Below are 19509 nucleotides of genomic sequence, written 5' to 3'. Positions count from 1 at the left end.
GCCACGCCCTCCCGGGCGCCATGCTGGCCGCTCGCTGCGCGGCCCTCGCGGGGGGGCTGCGGGTCCTGGCGCGGCCGTGGCTGCGGGGGTTCGGCGCCCTGGCCCAGGCGCGCGCGGCTGGCTCGCTCGGCGTTGGGCACCGGCGGCCTTCGGTCGGGCCGGAACCGCGCAGGCGTCGGCTCGGCCTATCGGCCGCTGCGGTGGTGAACTCGGCGCCCCGCCCCCTGCAGCCCTACCTGCGCCTCATGCGGTTGGACAAGCCGATCGGTGAGTGCGGGGCGGCGGGGCCGAAGCGCGGCGCCGCGGGCCCGGGGCGGGGGCGGGGGCGGGGGGGCGGCCTGCGGGCGTTGTGGAAACCGAGGCGCCCGGTACTCCCGGGACCCCCGGACCGTTGGGCTCCGAAGCGGCGCTCCTGTTCGCACGTCCCCCTGCGTCCTCAGTGCTCCGGGCGGGCGAGAAGTTGGCTCATTCCACGGCCCTTGTTGAAACAGGCCTTGAGCGGAAACTCCGCGCCCCTTTATTTGCACAGATTTACAGTATTGAAGCACTTCCACGTTCATTGTTGTCTGCTCCCTGCCGTAATTTCGTGAGGCTCCCAAGGCAGAGAACAGACACCGTGATGATGCCGAGGAACCTAGTTTTGATGCTGCTTTGCCCGACCCCAACCGTGACGCCAAGGTGTAATTCCACTGAACGCAGCAGCTAGCGCTCGCCCGCTGCCTGTCAGCTCACAGTCGTCCCCGAAGACTTCCGTGACCTTCCTATTTAAATAATACCTACCACCTCACCCTCTGTACCTCTACCTTCCAGTTTTCGTCGTAGCACTCCCCACTGATCAACCTTGCACACTGAGGGCTTGATGGACCGCTCCAACACAATCCAAGCGCCCCACACCTGGGGCATTTCTAGCTAGTGCCTCGTATAGAGCCTGCCAGTAGTATCCGACGAATTCCTGCCATACTGCCTAGTCTCGGGGACAGAAAGGCCTATGGAAACGCCCTGCTTTCTAGTTGAAAAAGACAAATATGATTGGGTGAGCTGGGAAAGTAGGAGGTCAAATGTTAGTGGTACAGATGGCAAGTGGTACACTCAAGAGTGGTTACTGTGGATCGACATTGCTAGAAAGTGTCAGGAGCAAATTGAATCTCAAAGGACAGGTAGATTTTGCAGAAGGGAGAAGAAATCTTGGTGGGTGGGAGAGATGTTTTTGCAGACTCAAAGGTTGAGAGTTGAAACATCAAGGATATGAGTTGATCTGGGTGTAGAAAATACTGAGAGGCAAGGCTGGATAAGAGCTGGATGGAAAAAGGAGGGACAGTGGGAATGGAGGGGCCGAGACTGAACTGCAGGTAATCTAGGTGATGGCATTTGCCATGGTAGTGCGTGGAAATGCATCCAGGTGCCTAGATATATTCACTCCACGTCTGCCCAGCCAAGACCTCAAATTAGATCTTGCTTATGGTATTCTAGGTCTATGCACTACTTATTTGGGATCAGAGCACTGTTAGTGTTAGTGTTAGAACAATTAGCTATTGGGACACATGGTGGCTCAGTGGTTTGGTGCCAGCCTTTGGCCCAGGGCGTGATCCTGGAGTCCCACGTCCGGCTCCCTGCATGGAGCCTGCTTCTCCCTCTGCCAGTGTCTCTGCCTCTTTCTCTCTCTCTCTCTCATGAATAAATAGGTCAAATCTAAAATTTATTCTCATGAATAAATAGGTAAAATCTAAAAAAAAAACAAAAACAAAAAAAACCCCAATTAGCTATTAAAGTATAAAAGCAAATTAAATGATAAACACAGTCTTGCCATCACAACCCCTTGCATTTTGGGCCAGATAAGAGTTGATAGTCATTAATTTCCAAGCCCAGTTCTAATCTGAAGCATAATTATAATTCTGTTTTGGTGTCTGTGTCATGGAGCTGCAGTGTAGGCCTACAGACATCAGGACAGATCAACAGCTGCCGTTATTCCCATTTCCGTAAACCTCTGACTTTTACATCAGTAAGAGGCTGGCTACTAAGGGTAATGAGTAAAACTCTGAAACCAGACCTCTTCATTTCTCATCTATAAAATGAAGATACTAACAGTACTGATTTTATAAGATTGTCATGAGAATCATTTATGTGTGTATGTGTTTCAAGTCCTTAGAACAGTGCCTGATATAATAAGCGCCCAAGAAATGTTAGGCATTAGTACTAGATGATTGCAGGTTTTTTTTTGTTTGTTTGTTTGTTTGTTTTTTAAGACCATTTACTAATGGTTCTATGTTACTGTTCATTCAACAAACATTTTTTTGAGCCCCTACTATATGCAAGGCCAATAAATTGACAGTAGAATTACAGGTTTGATATTTCTTTATTTAAATTATTCTTTCGTGGGGCAATTTTATGTTCATTGTTTTACTTTGTTGAAGTTAGATCTTGTTTTTATAAACCAAAGTGGAATTCATTGTTTTTCAGAATGGATTACAACTTCTTTCAAATGTGTCACAAACTGTGGTATTTCACAAAGTTTCAGCAGGTGGCACTCTTGACACTAAATTGGTGGTATAATTTTTGTTTCCCTGCATTCATGGGTGATTGTGTTGTTTTGAAGATAATATGTAATTAGTCAAGAACCTTAGGTTCAGTTTTCATAGGCTTTTTGGTCTGCCCACCACATCTCAGGACTTGCTCATTTTCCTTTTTCAACAGTAGACATTTCTTTCTGAAACCTGTTTGCATCCTCATCTCCTCTGCATCCCTCTTCATGGAAGAGAGAATAATCAAAGTACCACAGGGAAGAGAGGCAAGAACCATTGCTGAGAATCAGGAGTGCAGAGGGCCAGTAAGGACTTCAGTGTATGTGGAGATTTGGGTAGAATGACTGATAACATTGCCCTTAGGGAGAGCCAGACCACCTGAGTTTACATTTCAACTCTGCCACTTTTTGCCCTTTGTGACCTTGGGCAAATTACTTCCTCTGTGCTTCAATTTTTGTATTTGTTTCATGGGTATCATAAAAACAGTGCCCATCTCATAGGTTTGTCCTGAGAATCAAACATATATCTTGATAGCACCTGGCACATAGCAACAGTTACATACTTGCTCTGTTTTTATGTTCATCATTACCAGTATCATTTTCTCATTAACAGTTCTGAGAGATAGATAGTCTTTCCCCTCATTTACAGATGAGGAAGACTGAACCTTAAAGTTTAATATACTTCAGTGTCAGGGCACCTGGAGGCACCTGGATGGCTCGATAGGTTAAGCATCTGCCTTTAGCTCAGGTCATGATCCTGGGACCAAGCCTCGCATTGGGCTCTCTGCTCAGCAGGGAGCCTGCTTCTCCCTCTGTCTACTGCGCCCCTGCTTGTGTGCTTTCACGCTCTCTCTCTCTCTGTCAAATAAGTTTTTAAAAATCTTAAAAAAAAAAAAAAGATGAACCAATTAATATACTTTAGTGTCTGGCATCATTCCATTTATAGTGGCAGACATCAAACCATTTGAGGGAGTCAAACATCAATGTCTGACTCCCTCATCCATAGGAGTGCCCTACAGCTTCCTATAGGTAAATGAATATAGTACCTTTAATGCAGACTGATAGTGAAGGAAATTTTGTTGCTGACACAAAAATGCTGTAGGTGATTACAACAGAATTTCTCTACAGAATTCTTTTTTAAATAGACCCTTCAGTTCTAGCTGCACTAGGAAAATAATGCCTTTGAAGTGGTGTTCTTTTGTATCTATCAGGGCAGGGTCACTCTGTCCCTCCGAGCTATACTGGGAGATCCAGGAAAAAGGAAGTAGTTAAACACTTAACCTCTCTGTGCATTTGTTTCCTCATCTGTAAAATAGGAACAATAGTAGTGCCTACTTTGTAAGGGTGTGGTGGAGGACTAAATGAGTTTGTGTGTATAAAGCATTTAGAACAGTAACATTTACTGACATGTTAGCTGTTGTTGCTTTTGTTTTATATGTGTCTGTCTAGGAGAACCTGAACCTGAATTTGAGTCTGAACTGGCCCTTGCTTGTTTTCAGTCTCTGCTTGCCTTTTCTGCTTTGTCCTCCCTAATCCCTCCCCCAGTAACTTGGGTGGCACTGTTTTGTGCCTTTTTGTAGGACCCTGTATTTGCCCTATTTTTGAACTGATCCATTTTATTGTTATTGTTTAACTGTGTTTCTTTCTTTTCATTTATAAGCTGTGTGAAGGCAGAAAGCCTCTCTGCCTTAGTCACTGTTGTATTCTCAGTTCTTTTTTTTTTTTTTTTTTTTTTTAAAGATTTTATTTATTCATGAGAGACCAGAGAGAGAGAGAGAGGCAGAGACACTGGCAGAGGGAGAAGCAGGCTCCATGCAGGGAGCCCAACATGGGACTCGATCCCAGGTCTCCAGGATCAGGCCCTGGGCCGAAGGCGGCGCTAAACCGCTGAGCCACCCAGGCTGCCTGTATTCTCAGTTCTTGTACGTGCTTTATAAATACCTATAAATGAATAAAGCTTAAGCTTATGAAGTTTAAATATGATTATAGGTACTTTGTCATTTGGCCATTTTTGTATAGGATCTCATTTTTATTTAGCCACATCTCCTTTTTCTCTTATGTGGCAAAATTGGGCAGTAAAGCTCAGAATTTATCTTAGTAGGCACCATATCCAAACATTTGTTGAAAGACTTTCTTTGAAAGTAGAATATTAGAGTTTACATGTAAAGTCTCCTTTCTGCACAATCTTTTTGGCTTCAGCTTAATTTCATCTGGTTTATGGACTAAGTACCAAGAACTAATCCCATTTGTGCATGTAGTTGTAAAATATTTAAAAACCAGTAGGTTAATTACCTCTTTCCTGCAAGACCATTTTATTTTATTGTACTAACAACAGTAAAAAAAGTTCTGCTAACCTTTTTTTAGCAGGTAGGTAATACATTGCATATGATGCAAAATTCAGAAAGTGCAAAGGTATAGAATGAAAACTAAGTCTTCCTCCCCTGTCTCCCAGCCACCCAGTTCCCCTCCGCAGAGGCAGATATCATTATCAGTTTCTACTGTCTCCTCCCTGACATGGCCTGTGAACATACTGACATTCAAATGTATGTATCTGGTGGTGGGAGGTAGTACACAAGCACGGTAAAAATAGTTTGGCTGGACTGCTTTGTAACCTCATGAGAAAAGCATGAGTATCTGACTCCCCAGTGTGTGTTATCTGACTGGGTTTTGCTCATCTGATGTGTGAAAAATGTTATCTCAATGTAATTTTGATGTGTATTTCTTAAAGTTGATCTTTCATATAAATAAGTCATTTGTATTTCTTTTTCTGTGAACTTCCGTTATTTTTTTAGTCTGTTTTTCCATGGACTATTGATTTCTTTTCAGTGTCTAGGAACCCTACATATTGGGCCAGAGTCCTTTGTGATATAAGTTGTTGATTTATTTTCCCAGTTTTGTCCTGTGCTTTTGATTTTGTGTTCTTTACTTTTTTGGGATGTAGTGTTTGAACAAATGAAGACAGTTAACTAACTTGAATGTGTACCTTTTTTGTCTTTTTATTTTTGCTTAGGAACCTGGCTGCTGTATCTGCCATGTACTTGGAGCATTGGGTTAGCAGCTGAACCAGGTTGTTTTCCAGATTGGTACATGTTATCCCTCTTTGGCACTGGAGCTGTTCTGATGCGTGGAGCAGGCTGTACTATTAATGACATGTGGGACCGGGACTATGATAAAAAGGTAGTTTCTTCTGGGAAAGGAATAGGGAGGCTCCTCTCAATTTTGCAGAGTGACATGGTGGCATCACTTCTGAAATCCACAGAAGGCAAAGGATCTTTTACTGTACTCCCTGAAATCCAGCATCGTAAAAAGTGCCGTTTTTCAGTAGAATAGTTGATACTGCAAAGTGCAGTGTACTTTCTCAACAAGAGCGGCCATGCAGGCAGGGAGTGTACTTCATTTTTACAAAATGAATTAGAATTTAGAAGGCTAAGGTAAGGATGTTAGGAGCAAAGTGAAAAGTTCATCCTAAACTTTTGTGTCTCCCAAAGAACTGTCATTCTTTCCTTTGAGATATATAGTGGAGTTGTAACTATTCTTCTATAATTCAAATCTTAATTTAAATAAGCCAAGGAAGCCCCTATTAGCATTTGCTATGATTATCTCCTTACAAAAATGTAATTTTATTCTTTTTTTTTCTCCTTAGAAAAATAGTACATGTTTAATCTGAAAAATTCGGGCAGTACAGAAGTAGGAAGTATAGAAAATGCAAGTCTTTCTTATCTCCTCTCCCAGACCCCTAGAGAAACTTCACTTAACAGTTTGATGCATTATATTTCTCTGGATTATTTTCTCTGCATGTTCAAATGTTTGTGTATAATTATTTCTTCCTCAACAGACAGTTATTTTCTCAGGGGAAGCGTCCATCTTGTTTGCCTTTTATCCTAGTGACTGTGCCATTACAAGTACAAGATCATTCATTAAATGCTTGAGTAAGTAATCAAGTAAACTTTCAACTTAAAAGAAACCCATGACAAATTAATATAAAATGAATGATTTTGTATACATTTATATAAGGTGAATAGTTGGGACAGCCCCGTGGCTCAGTGGTTTAGTGCTGCCTTCGGCCCAGGGCTTGATCCTGGAGACCCGGGATCAAGTCCCACGAGGGGCTCCCTGTGTGGAGCCTGCTTCTCCCTCTGCCTGTGTCTCTGCCTCTGTGTGTGTGTGTCTCTCATGAATAAATAAATAAAATCTTAAAAAATAATAATAAGGTGAATAGTCATCCCTAGTTTGCCTTTCATACTACTGGTCTGAATTTTCTTTTAGCAAGATATACCTGCAATGATTTTTAGTTTGTAAGAACAATATCACAATGTATTTTTTAACTAAAAGAATATTTATTGAGTATTTGCTGTACGTGAGACACAGTGACAGGTTTTAGGATTGCATGAATGAAAGGCAGTATTCCTGACCTCATAGTTTCATAGTTACACTCCAGCAGCACTGTTGTGAGAATGGTGTCCACAAGGGAACTTACTGACGACCACCTACCTCAGCCAAAGGGAGCAGAGAGAACTTTCCAGGGGGGTGACCTTTGAACTGTGTTAGCGTAAGATGGCAAAAACAAGGGTGGGAGGAAGAGTGAAGGTCTCGAATAGCTGTGAGATTAAGTATAAAACTTAACCACTGCAGCAATGTGGTTTATGTGTGACTAGAGGATAGGATAGTGGCAGGTGGCTGGAACTGCATGTTAAACACCTCTCTAGACCCCGCTGACCCAATTGGGGTAAGTTGATTCATGTCAGGAGATGCATACTTTTTTGATTTGGGGTTCATACACCCCACTCAGTTTTTCATTCTGCATAACCAGATGATTGAGGCTTCTGGTATATATCACTTCAAAATAATTCTTGAACATGGTTAGAGCAGCTAATATCAAAATCCTGGTTGTAATATTTTATTGACTTATAAAGTTTTCCAGATGTTACTTTTGAGAGAAACTGGATAAAGGACATGTGGGATCTTTATATTTTTTAAAACGCAGAGATGTTTTTTAAAAACCACACATTGGGGTGCCTGGGCAGTTCAGTCATTTAAGCATCCAACTCTTGGTTTCGGCTCAGGCCATGATCTCCCAGTTGTGGGATGGAGCCCCACATCAGGCTATGTACTCAGTGCAGAATCTGTCTCAGATTCTCCCTCTCCCGCTCCCCCATGTTCTTGCTCTCTCTCTCAAAAAAAAAAAAACAAAAAAAAAACTTTTTTTTTAAGATTTTATTTTATTTTTTTTTAAAGATTCCATTTATTTATTCATGAGAGTCCCAGAGAGAGAGACAGGCAGAGGGAGAAGCAGGCTCCATGCAGGGAGCCCGACATGGGACTTGATCCAAGGACTCCAGGATCACGCCGTGGGCCAAAGGCAGGAGCTAAACCGCTGAGCCACCCAGAGATCCCCCAAAAATAAAATCTTAAAAAGAAAAAAAGCTGCATATGAATCTATAATCATCTCAAAAGAGAAAAGGTTAATTAAAAAACTAATAGGTAATATAATTAAAAAATAATAACCAACTTTTAATTAACAAAATATGACCATTTTCGTTTCCCCTTAAGTGATTTTTCTTTTCTCTTTAGGTTACAGGGTTACTGATTAGATATCTTTTCTCTCCCCTATGACATTTTTCTCTGATTAGAAGAGTCCAGGTTCTATATAGACATACAACAAAGCTCTTAAATCAGTGTTTTATAGCTATTAAGGAGGTTTTGCTAATAGGACTTAAAATGTTCTATGTATTTCTTTTTTAATCTAATTTCTTTTTAAATATTTTGGTCTATTTAAATGGGAAAAAAAATTCATTTACCCATATCTCCCATCTCCACACACACCCCCGCCCCCAACTCCTGCCTCTGGCAACCACCAACCTAATCTCTTTTTCTATAAGCTTGAGTTTTTGTTTTGTTTTAGACTCCATATGTAAGAGAGATCATATAGTATTTGTCTTTCTGTCTGACTTATTTCACTGAGCATAATGCCCTTGAGATCCATCCATGTTGTTTCAAAATGGCAAGATTTTTTTTAATGGCTGAATAGTATTCCATTTTGTGTATATGTGTGTGCATGTGTATGTACCACAGGTTTTTTTATCCATTCATCCATCAGTGGATACTTAGATTGTTTCCATATCTTGGCTATTTTAAAGAATGCTGCAGTGAACATGGGGGTACATATATCTTTTCAAATTAATGTATTTGTTTTCCTTGGATAAATACCTAGACACATGGAATTCTGGATCATATGGTAGTTCCATTTTTAATTTTCTGAGAACTGCCATACTGTTTTCCACAGTGGTTGCAACAGTTTACATTCATCAACAATGCACAAGAGTTCCCTTTTCTATACATCCTCACTAACACTTAGATTGGCTGTTATAAAAAAGACAAGAAATAACAGGTGTGAGGTGATACTTTGGTTTTGTTTGCATTGCTCTGATGATTAGTAATGTTGAGTATCTTTTCATACATCTGTTGGCCATCTATATGTCTTCTTTGGAAAATGTCTATTCGTGTCCTCTGCCTATTTTTTATTTGGACTTTTGGGTGGTGGTTTTTTGTTTTGTTTTGTTTTGTTTTTAGCTATATGAATTCTTCATATATTTGAATATAAACTCCTTACCAGACATGTGATTTGCAAATACTTTCTCCCATTCAGTAGGTTGATTTTCATTTTGTTGATGATTTCCATTGCTGTGCAGAAGCTTTTTAGTTTGTGTAATCCCACTTTATTTTTGCTTTTGTCGCTTTGATTTTTGGTGTCAGATCCAAAAATCATTACCATGACCTGTGTCTAGGAGCTTACTGCTATGTTTTCTTCTAGGAGTTTCAAGTCTTATGTGCAAATCTTTAAACCTTTTTGAGTTAATTTTGTGTATACTGTAAGATAGGGGTCCAGATTTTACATATGGCTGTCTGTATTTCCCCACACCATTTATTCAAGAAACTCTTCTTTCTCTATTGTATAGTCTTCGCTCCTTTGTCATAAATCAGTTGACCATGTATGTGTGGGTTTATGTCTGGGCTCTCGGTTCTGTTTCACTGATCTATATGTCTGTTTTTCTGCCAAAATGAAGCTGTTTTAATTACTGTAGCTTTGTAGTATAGTTTGAAATCAAGAAGTGTGATGCCTCCAGCGTTGTTCTTTCTCAAGATTGCTTTGGCTACTTGGGGTCTTTAGTGGTTCCATACAAATTTTAGGATCATTTTGTTTCTTTGAAAAATGCCGTTGGGATTTTGATATGGATTGCATTAAATCTGTATATTGCTTTGAATAGTATGAACATTTTGGCAATATGAATTCTTCCAATGCATGAGCAAGAAATATCTATCCATTTATTTGTGATTTTAATTTCATTAATGTCTTCTAGTTTTCAATATACAGGTGTTTCACCTCCTTGGTTATATTTGTCTCTAGGTATTTTATTCTTTACTGCAATTGTAAATAAGATTGTTTTAATCTCTCTTAGGTAGTTCATTATTAGTGTTAAAAAAACACACAACAGATTTTTTACATTTTAAAGAATGAGTTAAAAGGCTTGACTAAGTTGTAATGCTTACCTCACAGTTTCTTAAAGACTATATATCATTAAGGATATATTTGTGGCTCAGAGTTTTGCTTAGTATGTTAGATAATAAGTAAATTGCTAGTATATTAAATGATAAATCGATTGTTATTTGGGTATATGAGTTAAGTGTGTTCTGTTGATGTTCTGTATAATCTACCAACCATGTGATAAACATTAGGTTCATAAACATCGAAATAATCTCAGCGTATAAGTGTTAGTGATTTAGTTCTATTTTATTTATTTATTTATTTATTTATTTATTTATTTATTTATTTTATTATTATTTTTTTAAATAAATAAATCATGACCTGAGCCAAAGTCAGATACTTAATTGACTGAGCCACCCAGGTGCCCCAGTGATTCAGTTTTATAAGCTATGAGTAAATGGTTTCATTAAAAACCACATAGAATAAGTTTTGATCATCATATTCCATCATTTTTAGTCTTTTGATGGAGTGCTGGTTTATTTTCAGCTTTTGAATTTAGCTAGGTAATTATAACTACCTGTGTAGTTATAAAAGGACTGTGTAATCTGTGGTTAATAGTATGGTCAGGTGAGCTAGACAGACTATGCTACTTCCCATCCATGACCTTGGAAAGTTACTGAACTTCTCTGCTTCAGTTTTCTAAAACAAATGGCAAGAACTTGTGAGTGGCTAAAAGTCAGGAATGTTATGAGGATTCAGTGGTGGGATAAATACATAGCTCTTAGAATAATGACACATGGTAAGCGCTCACGTACTAGTTGGAATAACCATAATATCCTAAAAGAAATACAAGATATAAATGTATCGCCAACTAAAACTGGGGATTAAATCAAAGATAAAAGATCCAAGTCTGGCAGTCTAACTAAGGTGAGTCATTATGGTTTTTTACAAACTGTTTTATTGCACAGTGAAGCATGCTATAAAATGAGTCAGCAAATTTTCTCCTAGTAAATATTTTAGGCTCTGTGGGCCATACCATTTTACAACTACCTGATTCTGTTGGAGCATGAAAGCAGCCATATACAATATGTTAACAAATGGATATATCTTTGTTTCAATAGAATTTTATTTGTGGACACTGAAATTTATATTTCATAATATTTTCATAAGTCATATTACTTTTTTTTTAACTGATTTTCAACTGCCTAAAAAAGAAAAACCATTCTTATTATCTCATGGCCATATAAAAATAGGCAGTAGGCTGGATCTGGCCCATAGGCATAGTTTGCTAACCCTTGATATAAATCAAAATGGAAATATGTTATATTCATATGCTGATATTTACTGCATACTTACATGCTTTAGACACCACATTTACTCTGAGGTAGTGCTCTTATTACTTCTTTCTCTTCTTCTTCTCCCTCTCTTTCTGTTTTTCTTTTGACAAGTAAGTAATGTAAGCCCAAGAGGGCTTAAATAATTTGCCAAAATTCACACAGCCAATAAGTAGGTTATAGAACTGGATTCAAATGCTGGCCTCTTGGGTCCCAGGTCTTGAGTTCTTCTAACAATGCTGAAAATTTTGGTTATGCCCTTTTTTTTTTATGCTTCAGTTTAGAATAATCACATTTCATGATCTCTAGACAGGAAAAGAACAACTAATATATCCTGTTGGTCCACATAATAGCTCTGTCTGTTCAGATCCTTACATTGAGTCTGCCCTTTATATTTGGGTGCGATTAATATTAGATTATAGTCCCATCCTTAAATAGCCTGGCAAAAGAACTCCTGCTTTCAAACCCAGATAATCTGTCTTCTTTCTTTATTTACATTTGATTGCTGATTGCAGTGATTCCTGTAATCAAAACATTCACTGCAATTTCCTCTTTCCTGAGAATTACCATAATTATTGTCTCTTTTTTCTCTGTGGAAATTAAACATATACATGCTAATAAGCTGGGTAGCTAAATAGCCAGATAAGGAAGTTGCTTCATTTTATGGGGTTGGAGATGAAGATGGGAGATGAAAAGAGAGGGGAATGAGTGGTGGGAATTTTTAGTGCTTTTCAAAGCTGTTTTATTTTATTTTATTTTTTCAAAGCTGTTTTAAATATGAAGCTTTTATTTTTGGCAGCGCTTCTAATGTTGGTTTTACCTTTTATTCATATTTTTTTCCTCAGTGCCTGCCATGGGCCATTCTCTTGATTACATGTTTAAATTTATGATTGAACCATTACATGAGGCTAAAGTATCTGTTTTTATATATTAAGGTTATAAGAACAGCAAATCGCCCAATAGCTGCTGGAGACATTTCAACTTTTCAGTCCTTTATTTTCCTTGGGGGACAGCTGACCTTGGCACTGGGCATTCTTTTGTGTCTGAATTACTACAGGTATAGTAAATGTGTTTTTCAGAATCACATATAAAATCTCTCTTTTGAAATGGAGAAAGTAAGAATAAATAAAATTAAAATATCTGTATCCAAAGTTGTTTATTGGCTATCTATGGAGCATCAGTAAGTTAGCAAGGATAAAGACATTACCACATGTCGTAAAAACAAGAATACTTTCAGCCAAAGGAATGAGAAGATCAGCATTTAATTTATTCTGAGCCACTGTTATACTTCCATTATGTGTTACCTAAGAAACACATGGCACCTTCATAACTTTTTCAGATGTATACAGGGATGTTGGTATATACCCTTATGTATAATTTTATTTATCCTGACACAATCTCTAAAGTAGAGAGAAGGGATTATACTCATTTTGCAAAAAGATTAAGCAGGTCTTTCCCAGAGCCATGCTTATAATCGATGACAGAGGGGGAAAAAGTGGAAGGATTCATTCCTAGATCTCTTAAGTAGAGACAAAATTAAACTTTTGCACATCAGATGGCAAAAGTATATAAATGAGAAAAAAGAGACAAAAAATGTAATTGTCATTTTATAGAGACTAGATTTAATTGTACACTTTGCCCTGATAATATCACGTGAAAATGCTTTTGGAATGTTTTTCCTGGAAGGACCGTGTTAGGCGAGCTATGAAGTACCTAAAAACACCTTAGAATGCTATTACCCTTTTATAGATGCTTTATCTTCTCCTAGAGAAGTGACACCCATTGTGCATATTGAGAGGGGGGATCTTGATTCTAACTCTGTTGGGACATCTCCATTTACTAACTGTCTTAATGTTGGAAAACAACACTTAGAGAAGCAGTAGCATGGAACGGGTAGTAAGTTGGACTCTGGAGCCATCTTGCCCTAAGTTTGAATCTGGCCCTGCTACTGACTGGCTCTATGACAGTCAACAAATTACTTAATCTCTTTGTGCTTTAGTTTCCTCATCTGCAAAAAACAAGTAGAATAAAACAGTTTGCCTCTTAGGTTTGTGGTAAAAATTATGGATTAACATATGTAAAGCAGTTAGAAAAGTGCCTAATACATGAAAGCATTATATGTATTATTATTTTGTTTGGTTGTTTTGTAACACTTAAAATATTTTCTAATTACTTTTATCCTAATTAAAGTCTAGGAAAATAATTTTACATAAAAAATATAACAAGTCATTTTCCAGTTAGTATTACTACTGTTGTCTTATTTAGCAATTTCTAAGAGATGGTGATATTAATCTGTAATGTTTTTTCTTGATTTCAGTATAGCTCTGGGAGCAGCATCCCTGCTTCTTGTCATCACCTACCCACTAATGAAAAGAATTACATACTGGCCTCAATTAGCCCTAGGTGAGCTTGAAATAATTACAAGGATTTCCTTCAATACCCTCAAACTTATACTTTGGTGTGTGTGTGTGTGTGTGTGTGTATACAGTGTGGCAGAAATAAAATGTCAAGTCAGTCATGAAATTTTCCAAACCAAGAATAGATTTTCATATTTTAAGGGAAGGCAATTAGCCATTTTTATTGGCTAAGGAATTTTACATACTTATTAAGATTATCATCATTATTTTCTGAAATACTCTTTTAAAATCTAAGTATGTCACAAAGAAAAAAATTAACTGATTTGACCCTACCCTTCTCTTTATGTGACTAATTTGGATGCCTTGAGGACTTGGGGTATTGGGGTAGAAAACAAAGTAAGGCAAGAGAACCACGGTTAGTATGTGCAAGCCTAGACAGACCATCACTGTTAAGCCTTCCTTAGATCTCCCAGGAGAAAGCTAGCCAGTCTTGCCTCTGGCTCCCACAGCACTCTGGCATGGTGCTTACTATTTTCAACCAGCAATCACTAAAACAGAAGATGCTGAAAGCCGCCTCTGTCTCCTCAGTTGTAAATTGTAAATGCCTAACAGATAAAACTTTCTTTACATGTAGATGGCCCACCATCTAACATAGCATTTGCTGTATCACAGGTATTCAATAAATATCTGTTGACAGAGCAAGCAAAGGTTGATAGGTAAATCAGAATCTATTGCAAAAATATTTACTCCTAGAATAAGCTAGAGTATTCCTAGAACTATTCTAGTTGTTTGAACTATTATTTTAGTGAATAAAAGAAGAAAAATGGTTTCTGAGAAAAGACATGTGGGACCCACTGAGTATGAGATACCTATGGACTTGCAGGTACAGATGCCAGCAGGCAGTTCAGTCTCTAGTCTGAAGTGTAAGGAAGTGATCAGATTGCACAAAGAGATTTAGGAGCTGTGTGCTTGTAGATGTTTGTTTACAGTCCTCAGAGAAGATGGACTTACAGAATAAATAAGTGTACCTGCCTATGCTCTTGTTTCTGTAGCTTATGGGGGAAATAGAGTCATAAAGGAAAGAACAGGGGGTTTTGGCTCAGGTAGGTCTAAGGTGAAACCCCAGCTTCTATTTTCATTGACTGTGCCAGCCACCATACTTGGTAGGGTAAATGTTGTTTTCCTGAAACATCCTATTTATCAGGGTGATACTATTCTTTCTATTACCTGGATTATTTTGTCAATTAACCTCTCTGAGCCTATTTCCTTTTTTTTGCTACGTAGCTAATCACCACCACAGAGAGCTAAGAGTATTTCAGGAAACAGTGCACAAAGCTAATGTATAGAGACACTTATTATGTGCTGATGCCCCCTCTTCTCTTTGGGAGTCTAAAGTGCACTTAGACTTGTCCTCTCTTGGGCCCGGGTGGCTCAGCGGTTTAGCGCCACCTTCAGCCCTGGAGACCTGGGATTGAGTCCCACGTCGGGCTCCCTGCATGGAGCCTGCTTCTCCCTCTGCCTCTCTCTCTCATTCTCTGTGTGTGTGTGTGTGTGTGTGTGTGTGTGTGTGTGTGTCATGAATAAATAAATAAAATTAAAAAAAAAAAAAAAGACTTGTCCTTTGTCTCTGTCTCTCACCATTTGTAGGGTTGACTTTTAATTGGGGAGCATTACTTGGATGGTCTGCTATCAAGGGCTCCTGTGATCTATCTATTTGCCTGCCTCTTTATTTTTCTGGAATTATGTGGACTCTAATATATGATACTATCTATGCCCACCAGGTAAAATGATGATATCTTTTTTCTTTGGTTTAGTTATTGTTGCCATTTAAGAATTTTACGAACCACATTAAAGGGGAAGTATTTTTTTCTCAAAAGAAGATCATTCATGCTTCCTTGGCACCAACAAAATATTTTTGCTTCATGTGGTATGCTTACCAGAGATCGATTCTTTTATTTACAAGTACTTAAACAGTATTTACTATATGCCAGGCACCGTGTTTTTCTTTTTTTAAAGATTATTTATTTGAAAGAGAGAGTATAAGTGGGGTGGAGGGGGGCTTGGGGGGGCATGGCAGAGGGAGAGGGAGAGAAGCAGACTCTCCTCTGAACTTACAGTGTGAAAGGAAAAGCATACATTAACCCCACATTCATTATTTGGATTTGGTGCCCAGAAGATAGCCTGTCAGGTCATTATCTGCCTGCAGGTGGGTACAGAGTTCAGCGTACAGCCTCTGATAACACTTAGCCATAATTAGAACAGTATGTGGAAATGCCTAGAAATTAAATTGCTGGGGAAGAGATCAGTCAGCTAGATGTGAATGTATCACCAAAACCTAGCTCTACTTAAACAGAAAGGATTTGATGGGAGAGGCAAGGAGTACATTGAGCTAGAAATAAAATGTGAATGGATATGGTTAGGTGGCAATTGACCATTTTCTACATCTGTAACTTTAGCAAGATTGAAACTAAAATGTACAGGAAATTCTTGAGATTGGAGAGCTCTAAGGTAAGGAGAAGCTATGTGAACAATTAGACTTGAGTTTTAATTTTGAATGTGGTCAGTGTGAAGTTAAGAGTCATTAATAGGGTTATAATACAACGACAGGTGGAAATAAAGCTGGAAGATCATCTTAGCAGCGACACTTAACTACGATTCGGCCTGTGCATTTATTACCAGCCAGCCTATGTTTCCAAGTTACTGTCGGCTTTCACAGCTTCTATCCTTTGAAAGACAGTTTCTTCTGGGATTAGATAGTGGTGATGATTATACAACCAAAATGGTGAGTTTTATAGCATGTCAATAAAAAACGGACAGTTTCTTAATACTTTCTGTTGTTAGGACAAAAGAGATGATGCTCTGATTGGTCTTAAGTCCACGGCGCTGCGGTTCCAGGAGAACACCAAGCAGTGGCTCAGTGGCTTTGGTGTGGCGATGCTGGGGGCGCTGAGCCTGGTGGGAGTGAATAGTGGTCAGACTGCACCCTACTACACTGCTCTTGCTGCTGTAGGAGCCCATCTGGCACACCAGGTTTGACCTTTTTCTTACTTTTCCCCTCATTTTTCTGTGGTATAAACTGTAAAAATGATTTAAACAAAACAACCTCTGTGCTTACCAAGCAGGGTACTTCCTAAAACAACTACTTTGCTTATACTACCTTGAACCATGCCCTCCCCTCTCCTGACGTGTTGCTTAAAAAAGCTAGCTGTATTATTTTAGAGAAATAATCTAAAACTAAACCTAGATTTACTTTTTTTTTTTCCCCTCTGATTTTTCTTAAAGTACCTCTGATTCGTGTCTGGAAACATTTCAGCAATGTCTTAAAGGTTGTAGATTGAGTTTGCTCCAAAAGCAAACTGATCAACATAACCATCTTTTTAATATGTGGGTTTCAGTGATGGATGTGATGGTTAGCAAACTAATCATTCCTAAGTTTGGGTCCCACTGGCATTAACAACCAAAGCCAGAGAAGACATGAAGTGCTAACATGTCAGAGTTCTGCCTAAATCATGGGAAACTCATTTCAAGATGTTCAGCCAGCACCCAAAAGCTTATATTGTGAATCTACATTATTGACTTTGGTAAATTAATGAACTAAATCTAACCTTAATGAAATAGATTGCTTGTAAATGGCCTTAGTTTTGTGTCATGTTACTCTTATTTTCTTTGAACAGATCCAAAAAGATGTTAGTCTGTATGTAGATGATCTGTTTTATACAGATTATTGCAAATTACTTAGCAATATAGCAAGACTTGCATCACAGTATGAAGGAAACTAAAATCCAGTATCCATAAAGTAAACCCCATGCCTTATCACCTTCATTGTTTTCCTCATAAGGAAAGCTTTAAGACAGGAATTGGTGATTCTTCAGGACCCTCTAGATTTCACCACGTGCCTCCTCAGAATTTCTTAGCACCCTTTTTTACTCATAACTCAGCTCTCTGGGGGTTGTCACCATCAATTGATTGCCTGCTCAGGATAATGGATGTGTAGCCATATTTAATTAAGCACCGGGATATAAGTGGAGGAAGGCAGAAATTACAAATACAATTACAAATACTGTAAGAAAGATTTGGAACCCACTTGACAATTCTAAATGGCATTTGCGGTCTTCTGTCTAGTCCTTGATGCAGTATTTTACGATGGACATAGCCTTCTCATTTTTGGAAAAAAAAAAGGAAATCATGGTGATTTTAAGTCCACAGTCCGTATAATAGAGAATAGTTGGGGAAATGATGGATGCTAATGCTAAAGCCTAGGAGTAACTGAGACAGGGACATGGGACTTCCTTGATAGATTTACTGTGGAGAAAAGGAATGTGTTTGTTCTAGGTGACTCAGCAGATCTGGGTTGCCAGATCCCCCTCTATGTGGCAGTAGGAAGGAGATTGACACATCCTTGGGGTGTTTTTGGTTATCATAAATAAACTAGGGAGGAGGGATCACCAGAGCCCCTGAGTTAGTGGGGCTGGGTTTCTTAACTATCTTTCAATGCACTAGACAACCCAACACAATAGAGTTGTCCTTTCCCAAATGTGACTTGTCTACCTGTTGAGAAACATACTCCAAGTAATAAAGCTAGAACTGAAGGGTAGGAGTAGGCAGATTTTAGATCATTGTAACTGGTTTAGAGCTTTCTAAAGAGTTAGAAATAAAAATAGCATGGGTTGCCTCTCTAAGCATTCATGAACCCCTCAAGTGGAAGGTTTTACCACACAGCTTGGATGATAACCAATGAGAGATACAGTAGACTTTTCTATACTGGGAAACAGTTTGGGTACATAAAGGACTTCCCATTCCTTAAAATCCTGTAACAAAGTGCTGTTGTCTTCTCTGTACAAATCTGTTTATTTGTGATGCCAAAAAGTTTATACTAAGTACTAATGTAGCATTGTGATCCTCTCTTACAGATTTACACTCTAGACATCCACCGACCTGAGGATTGTTGGGATAAATTTACCTCCAATCGAACATTGGGACTAGTGGTTTTGTTAGGGATTGTCCTTGGGAATTTGTGGAAGGAAAAGAAGACAGATGAAGCAAATAAAAGTATAGATAGAATAGAAAATTAGCAAAGGACATTGATCTAGGAACCTTTAAAACAAACTTTTGCAAAACACTCTCAGGTCTTGTTACCACATAATTAGATTTGAATAAGCAGTCTTGCAATATGTTAAAGAGTTAAGAACCAGGAAATCAGATGTAGACCATATTTGCCTGGATTTAGTTTAAGTGTTATCTAGCAAAATCCTTCCCCTGTCTCATCCTGTAGGATTTGAGTGACCTTGAGTATTTAAGTTGATACATTCTTCTGCTCATTGTGATTCCCATCTGCAGTTACAGGAATGGTATGAGTTTGGGCACTTTAAAAGATGCCTGATTTATATCTCATCCAAATGAATGAATGTAGGAAAACGGACCTTAATTTTAGGGAAAAATTAAAGCTGCTATAGAAAGTTGAGGTTTATTGTTTTTGTTGTAACCTTTACTTACTGCCAGAAGCTGTAATTGAGGAAACCATTGTCTGTTTTATATTTTAGGATAATTTAAGTAAGTAAATAAAAATTTTTATCTACTGTATCCATACGTGTTTCTGTTGTTACCAGACCTGACATTTACTTCGTACATCTGGTCTCTGTACAGCAGTGGTGACCAGAATAAGCAGGCAGTCACCAGGGACTATTTTTAATTTCTGTTGATTTCTTTTTTTAATCTTATCAGATTGTGACTTACAGGATACTGGTATGTTGGTTAAGTGTCCTAATAATTTTTTCCCTTGCCGCCTTCAAAATACTCTCAACACAGCAGCCAGAGTGA

At 38.6% G+C, this 19509-nt stretch overlaps 1 protein-coding gene across 1 annotated transcript; it reads left to right on the top strand.

The window, feature by feature from the left end:
• Positions 1 to 3: 3 nt before the first annotated feature.
• On the top strand, positions 4 to 19272 carry COQ2 (coenzyme Q2, polyprenyltransferase). The gene is made up of 7 exons (XM_072810313.1): positions 4 to 267; positions 5529 to 5695; positions 12271 to 12392; positions 13653 to 13738; positions 15340 to 15473; positions 16534 to 16722; positions 18603 to 19272. The coding sequence occupies exons 1-7, from the start codon at positions 21 to 23 to the stop codon at positions 18762 to 18764; spliced, it is 1107 nt and encodes a 368-aa protein (XP_072666414.1). The 5' UTR covers positions 4 to 20; the 3' UTR covers positions 18765 to 19272.
• Positions 19273 to 19509: the final 237 nt, after the last annotated feature.

Source organism: Canis lupus, chromosome 33, assembly GCF_048164855.1.
Source record: "Canis lupus baileyi chromosome 33, mCanLup2.hap1, whole genome shotgun sequence".
NCBI lineage: Eukaryota > Metazoa > Chordata > Mammalia > Carnivora > Canidae > Canis > Canis lupus.
This window is presented reverse-complemented; position numbering and strand designations above follow the sequence as displayed.